Genomic DNA, 8245 nt, shown 5'->3' on the forward strand with positions numbered 1-8245 from the left:
AAATCATCCTCACCAGCGACATGTGCGCCTGTGTCGACATGATGGGAAAGGGCAGGTGGAAACACTGGTCCCAGCTTAAACCCTACCCTTAAGCCCTGACAAGACAGACTCCGCCTCCCCCCCTTTTTGACTTGACTCTAACTGTCCCTCTTTCTCCTTACAGTGCAACGGGTGGACCAGTTCCAGAGCAACGGGTGCTCCTACACACACTAACCCTACACCCTTGGTAAGGGTGCCTCTCTCCCTCTCTTCCCAGAGATCATGCTTCACCGGTGCACCGCTCTCCTCCCTGCTCTCCTCTTCGCCCGACGACTAGTGCCTTCCTTCCCCGAAATATATGACAACTTCTACCGCCACGGTGTTGCCTTCAACGCGTCTGCCGCCATCTGTATTCCTGCAAGGGACAAGCCCGATGTGATCGACGCGTTCTACAACACCTGGCTGGAAGTTCTCCCGGGCGTACAGACACTCTGTTTATTCTGCACGTCGGAGCACGACCCGCGGCCGACCTGCCTCCGGTGTGCTGAGGCGATGGACTTGGGGGGTTGCATGTTCGGGACAATGTGTGCCATGCCAGAGGACCTCTCCTCTGCCCCGGCTTTTGATGCCTTTACTGTACGGGATTTGTCTGTTTGCGGATATTACGAGCCTACTAATGCCGCGGTAGTCTCTTTGTATTTGTGCTTTCCACCCGCCCCGACCACACCGCCCCCGACCACAACTCCCGAGATATTGCCATGCCCCTCTCTGGGACCGGGGCCCGCGGGGGGACTGGTATTGTGGGATGAGGGAGAGGCCCTTTATTGCAACGTCCGACACGAGGTCGTGTCTGTAATGGTCAATAGATCGGGCATCCGGGTACCGGACTATTGCACAGCACAGGTACGCAACCTATACGCCATGATGGGGAAGGAGGTTATAGAGAGGGCCATAGACGCCATGGGGGAACCCACTACCGAAATGACATACATAACACGCACACACAACGACACAGATGGGGCATAGTCAACGATGCTCTCACAGGACTCAACACGGGGACATCAGTAGTAAACTCCCTAGACATCAAGGGCCTTAACGAAAAGGTCGAGCAACTAAAAGGGGTAATGAGGGACCTGCTACAGAGGTCTCTCACAAATCAGGCAGACCAGGCACGCCTGGGGGAAGAGGGAGCGTACATCCAGCTCGACGGCATTGCAATCCTGGAGATACACGCCCACACCATTAACCGCCTTATAGACCGGGAAAGAGAAAACACGGCCCATATCAACAAGGGGCAGCTGTGCCATGCGTATGGCCTGTGGATGGTAGCCCAGATCCGGCATAATCTTGACCAGGTCCAGAGGGGGGAGGTGCCCGACTGGATCGACAGTGCCAAACTGGCCTCACTCGCGGGGCGTTCCGGGCCGCTTGACAGCCGGACTCTGAAGGGAATGACCAGAGTATACCCAGTGGTTCCCGACTGTGAGGTTAGTGAGGCGACAGGAGTCGGGATTGTCCTCCTGATCCCCGTGGTCACCCCAGAGTCGGGGCCATTTCCCCTGTTTCACATTGAGAACATCGGAGTCATACGGGAAAACGCTTCCCTCAAATATCGATTAGCTCACCACACAGCCATATCTCGAAACGGCGCTGTGTACGGGGTGCCGCTTACAGGCTGCAAGCAGCGGGGGGCAATTACCATCTGCCCTCACCCATTACGAAGGAGTGAAACAGTGGACTGCGGGTTCAACCGGACACAGGGCTGCACCCTTGAAATCGAACCCACGGGCCCCCACTTCACTAGGGCCGGGTATGGTGGGGGGGGACGATACTGTGTCTCCACTCTTGAAACCTCATTTTGGTATAATGGACTGCAGTGCCCGATTCCCCAGCACGAGTTCTGCTTCACCCCCAGGTGCCCAGTCACGGTTGGGCAAGCTCACATCTCAGAGGTCCGACGACGGAACCCCGAGTCCATACAAATTACTGATAAATCCAGGGACACCCTCAGGAAATATCAGGAGCCTGAACAAGCCCCCATCCCACATTTGGCTGAGGTCTTACGGGAGCTTAGGACCCGGGTAGGACACTCAGTGAAATTGTACCACCAGTTGCGGTCGCATGTAAAGGACCTAGAGGAGGACACAGACACAGCTCTGCAGTCCCAGGGGTGGGCACAGAGGGTGTGGGATTGGGGCCTGAACGTAAACATCCATCCCTGGATCCGAATCATCTCGCACACCATTGTAGGCATACAGTTACTGCTGGCTCTGGCCTGGCTCCTGGTGGCGTGTCATTCATGCCGCCAGCTCAGAAAACGGAAGGCCAGGAAGACCATGCTCCACACCATCGACTCCTGGCGGGCGATCAGGCACTGTGAGCTCATAGGGCTCGAGTTAATGTGACCTTCTCCCGGGACTATCCAAAGGCCCCATGACTGCAGCATGACGGCCGGTGGAATGTACCGGGCGAGGAACCGACTTTTAAAATATCGGCATCGGGGGTGTGGACGTGTCCAACCCCTTGCCGAAAGGGGGGACAAGCGGGCATCAGATCCGCCCTGCTTTTGCCACGGGACTATGCCTACATCAGGAAACGATAAGAATTCATTTTTGTGTTTTAAACAGCAGTCGCAGCTTTAAACCCACAAAAACTCAGCAGCTGCCGGTCTGCCCACATGACTGGGAGATAGGAGACAGAGGACAGATAGAATCCACACTAGACCAACATTACCCATGACTCATGGGCCAAAACTCCGGGATTAATTAAATATGGAAACCCATCTCCTAAACGCATCAAGAGACTGACTGAAACACAAAATTACCCATCGATACGGAGCCATTCTGACACAAAGGACAGGCATCCACCGGACAGGTACGGACAGACCAATACACACCAACACCCCAAGGGAACAAAGGGGGGGTGCTAGCCCCTCCCCTCACAGAGAGAGACAAGCAGATAATACCTGGACCCGTTTTACATAAACCAATTAGCACCCTATTGTGCGTGCCCTGCAACACTCCTGGGATGGCAGGAAACAGCCTATTCGCACCTACTCCAGGGGAACTATCATCCCATTCATCCTCAAATCCCACACATCCTGACAACTAAAAGTATATAATATGAAGCTGCGCGTGGGAACAGCAGAGCAGCCGAGATTCGGACCTCGGCTGATCTCCGCCGGCGTTACTGCAGTAATAAACGTTACCGATTGTTGAACCGCACTCTGGGCTCGGACTGATATCATTTCATCCACGCTAACAAATGGATACTCAAAAAACACAGTGCGCAGATTCCTCAAGAACAAACCACGACAAGCAGACCAAACTCAGCCAGAAACCCTAACCACCTTACCATACATCAAAGAAGTTTCAGAAATGACAGCCAGACTACTGAGACCCCTCGGAATCCTAGTAGCACACAAACCCACCAACACTCTCAAACAAAAACTAACAAACTTAAAAGACCCCGTACAACCCATGGACAAAACCAACGTCATCTACAAACTTCCATGCAAGGACTGCCACAAACACTACATAGGACAAACAGGAAGAAAGTTAGCCACCAGGATACATGAACACCAGCTAGCCATAAAAAGACACGACCCCCTCTCCCTCGTAGCCCTACACACGGATGAAAAAAAAACACCATTTTGACTGGGACAACACATCTATCCTGGGACAGGCTAAGCAAAGACACGCCAGAGAATTCCTAGAGGCCTGGCACTCCAACCACAACGCCATAAACAAGCATATAGATCTAGATACCATCTATCAACCCCTCAGAAAACAAACAGGAAATGACATCACCACAAACCCCAGGAACCCCATCCAAGAGAAAGATATAAATAGAAAGCAGGAGACAATAGCTTCGCTTCACTTGGAGGTCGCCACTGATGATGTTACCTAGCCAGGTAATGAAACGTCTGGATATCAAACCTACAGCTCAGCGAGCAAACCTACACCCTAAACCTCAACCTGAGCCACAAACCTTCACAAACCTTGCGTTAACCTTTTGTCCTTAATGTATTTGTAAAAACCCTTTGGATTCTCCTTAACTCTATTTGCCAAAGCTATCTCATGTCCCATTTTTGCCCTCCTGATTCCCCTCTTAAGTTTACTCCTACTGCCTTTATACTCTTCTGAGGATTCACTCGATCTATCCTGTTGATACCTTACATATGCTTCCTTCTTTTTCTTAACCAAACCCTCATCCAACATTCCCTTTACCTACCAGCCTTTCCTTTCACCCTAATAGGAATATACTTTCTCTGGATTCTTGTTATATCTTTTCTGAAGGCTTCCCATTTTCTAGCCGTCCCTTTACCTGCGAACATCTACCCCCAATCAGCTTTCGAAAGTTCTTGCCTAATACCGTTAAAATTGGCCTTTCTCCAATTTAGACCAGATCTAAAAGTTGAAGTTCTATCCTTTTCCAACACTATTTTAAATCTAATAGAATTATGGTCGCTGGCCCCAAAGTGCTTCCCCGACACCTCAGTCACCTGCCCTGCCTTATTTCCCAAGAGTAGGTCAAGTTTTGCAACTTCTCTAGTGGGTACATCCACATACTGAATCAGAAAATTGTCTTGTACACACTTAACAAATTCCTCTCCATCTAAACCTTAACACTATGGCAGTCCCAGTCTATGTTTGGAAAGTTAAAATCCTCTACCATAACCACCCTATTAATCTTACAGATAGCTGAGATCCTCTTTCCTCACTATCTCCACGGATCCTGTTGTAATCTGAGGTGACCTTCTTCGTTGTCCACTGCACCTCCAATTTTGGTGTCATCTGCAAACTTACTAACTATACCTCTTATGCTCGCATCCAAATCATTTATATAAATGATGTAGTGGACCCAGCACCGATCCTTGTGACTGGTCACAGGCCTCCAGTCTGAAAAACAGACCTCGTTCACCATTGTCTTTTACCTTTGAGCCAGTTCTGTATCCAAATGGCTAGTTGTCCCTGTATTCTGTGAGATCTAACCTTGCTAACCAGTCTCTCATGGGGAACCATTTTGAATGCCTTACTGAAGTACATATAAATCACATCTACTGCTCTGCCCTCATCAATCTTCTTTGTTACTTCTTCAAAAAACTCAATTAAGTTTATGAGACATGAATTCCCAATCACAAAGCCATATTGACTATCCCTAATCACTCCTTGCCTTTCCAAAGACATGTACATCCTGTCCCTCAGGATTCCCTCCAACAACTTGCGCACCACCAACATCAGTCTCACTGGTCTATAGTTCCCTGGCTTGTCCTTACCACCCTTCGTAAACAGTGGCACCACATTAGCCAATCTCCATTTTTCTGGCACCTCACCTGTGACTATCGAAGGTCATGGAAAAGAAAGAAGTGGCTGATTTTCATGTCGAATGTGAAGGGTTAGCAAAATTTAAAATCACACTACACCAGGTTATAGTTAGTGTATTTGGAAGCTCTAACTTTTGGAGCGCTGCTCGTTCATCAATTGCTTGTGGAGTATAAGATTGTATATGATCTCATACTTTACAACCACCTGATGAAGGTGCAGCGCTCTGAAAGCTGGTGCTTCCAAATAAACCTGATGGAAAATAACCTGGTGTTGTGTGATTTTTAATTTTGTACACCCCAGTCCAACACTGGCACCTCCAAATTGTGTAGGGTTAGATAATAAGAAGGGAATTAGAAAATAAAACGTGAAGCAACTCGACATGATATCTCACCACACCACAAACTATTGCCATGGCTGGTCAAGCAGTGGCCAACATATTCTTTGTTCGGAGGGAAGAAGGTGAAGAGTCAGAAACAAGAGTTCCCGGTTGAAACCTCAGTGCAGGTTGTGTATGATTTCCACCTGCAAGAAAGAAGGGTTGTTGATGACAGTTTTGTGATGTGTTCAATGCATTTTTCATGTCAATTGGTTTTGGTATACAATGTTTAAGCTGTAAGTTGTCAGGAGTGAAAGAAATCAGGAACTGGGCAGTTGTAATGGCAAGACTACAGAAATAAGTGAAGAGCAAGGGAGCACTATTCTTACTTTGATGGCTCTGATGAGGTTTTTGAAATTCTTTTTATTCATTTCTCTTGTAGCTAAACTCCCACCAACAACTTCTTTGGAAGCTTGTTTTCCTTGGCGCTGTGCCTGGAGGGCTTTTTGTTCTTCTCTGTCGACAACAGGATCACTACCCCTGCCGACCACTTAGACTTAGACTCCAATGTGGTATTGCAGAACTTGTCTATGCACCCTGCCTTTAATTAACATTAAAGCAGCCTACTTTTCCGAATACCCTGCACCAATATACATTGTACGGGTGAATGGCATTGGTTGCACATTTGGATCATTTCATTGAGAATCCAATTGTCCATTTTTTATCATGTTGTTTCATACAAAAACTATTTTATTGTTAGAAAAGCTAGATTTTTCCATTATTAAAACCTTCACTTGTAAAAGTCAAGCTGTAGCTCTGTTTTGTCAAAGATATGAAGGATGACCATATTACCTGAAATGAATCAATCATTATGTACTTTGGGGGCATATTGGGATAGCCTTGAGCTTAAATGGGTGAATAATCGATTTTCCATCCAGTGTCGCAACTTCTAAAGACACAACATTTCAGTTTTGCTTCTGTTTTCCAATGGATGTGTGTTAACAGAATTATTTTCAATTCGAGGTGTAGCGGTGCATGAAGCAAAACATTGTGTGTCCTCAGGGTGTTTCAAAGCATTGTCAATGTAGTGCATTTGAAATGCATTTATCCTTGTATTTCAGGGAAATTCAAAGCCAATTTGCATGTAGCAAATTCTGCAATATCATGACATTGAAATTGAAGGACAGGACACCAGGAATATTCTCCCACTCTACTCCAATTAGTACCAAAGAATATTTTGCAGTTAACCAAATTTACATAGTATTTTACTGAATTTGCATTTATTTAAATAAAAATCAATAGTTTCCATTGCAAAAAATGTTATGACAAAATTAATGAGCAAATCCAGTTGTAATTTGGATGCTCTTTGGAGTGTTGATGTAGCCCTGAATGGCCGAATTGCTTCTACCTGAGTGGAAGGGACTCGATGATTCTTGGTGTTTTTGTCTAGGCCACCAATTATTCCCCATTTCTGATTGAGAATGTGATGGTGAGTTGCCTTCTTGAACATAGCAATCCATATAAGTGTAAGTACACCACAGTACTGTTAGGGAAGGAGGTTTGACCCAGTGAATGTCAAGGTGGTATGTGGCTTGGAGGAAAATTTGAAGGTGGTGGCTTTTCCATGTTTCTGTTGCCCTTCTATGTTGTAGACACCATGGGTTTGGAAAATGCTGTTGAATTAACCTTGGTGAGATGCTGCAAGTGCTTCCTGTAGATGATACAGCACCGCTGAAACTGCGCACCAGGGGTGAAGGGAGTGAATATTGAAGGTGCTAGATTTGAAGCCAAGCTTTCTCTTTGATGGTGCTGAGCTTCTTGTGTGTTGCTGCAACTGCATGTAACCGGGCAAGTGGACAGTATAGCATTACATTTCTGATTTGTGTCTGGTAGGTGGAGGATAAGTTTTAAGTAGTCAGGAGATGGGTTACTCACCACAGTGTTCCCAGCCAATGACCTGCTCTTGTAGCCACAGTATTTATGTCAGGCCCTCTTCAGTTTTGGGTCAACAACACATCCCAGATTGTTGATACTTAGGATTTCAGAGATGGCAATGATTGAATATCATGGGTAAATTATTGTGTTTTCTGTTGTTCTGAAGATGGTTATTGCCTGGCACTTGCATGGCATGAATGTTGTTTGCCATTTATTAGCCCATGCCTGAATTTTACCCAGGTCTTGCTGCATTTAGACATGCTTCATTATCTGAGTTGTGGTTCTGTTCGCCGAGCTGGGGATTTGTGTTGCAGACGTTTTGTCCCCTGTCTAGGTGACATCCTCAGTGCTTGGGAGCTTCCTGTGAAGTGCTTCTGTGATCTTTCCTCTGGCATTTGTAGTGGTTTGTCTCTGCCACTTCCGGTTGGTTCCAGCTGTCCGTTGCAGTGGTCGGTATATTGGGTCCAGGTCGATGTGCTTATTGATTGAATCTGTGGATGAGTGCCATGCCTCTAGGAATTCCCTGACTGTTCCTAGACATGATGGTACAGAGAAACCTAACGGAGAATTCACCACAAGGGTATACAGGAAAGCCACACACACAGACCAAGTCCTGAACTACGAAAGCAACCACCCCAACACACACAAAAGAAGTTGCATCAAGACACTGTTCAAAAGGGCCACAACA

At 47.0% G+C, this 8245-nt stretch overlaps 1 protein-coding gene across 1 annotated transcript; it reads left to right on the plus strand.

The window, feature by feature from the left end:
* The first annotated feature begins 261 nt into the window (after window positions 1-261).
* On the plus strand, window positions 262-4884 carry LOC148142165 (uncharacterized). The gene is given in 3 exon segments (XM_087976977.1): window positions 262-943; window positions 946-2328; window positions 4766-4884. Coding segments are annotated over 3 exon segments (2184 nt in total).
* The last annotated feature ends 3361 nt before the right edge of the window (window positions 4885-8245 follow it).

The sequence above is a fragment of the Chiloscyllium plagiosum genome, unplaced genomic scaffold (genome assembly GCF_037043375.1).
Source record: "Chiloscyllium plagiosum isolate Xiang-an unplaced genomic scaffold, Cpla_swu_hap1 HiC_scaffold_30, whole genome shotgun sequence".
In the NCBI taxonomy this organism is placed as follows: domain Eukaryota; kingdom Metazoa; phylum Chordata; class Chondrichthyes; order Orectolobiformes; family Hemiscylliidae; genus Chiloscyllium; species Chiloscyllium plagiosum.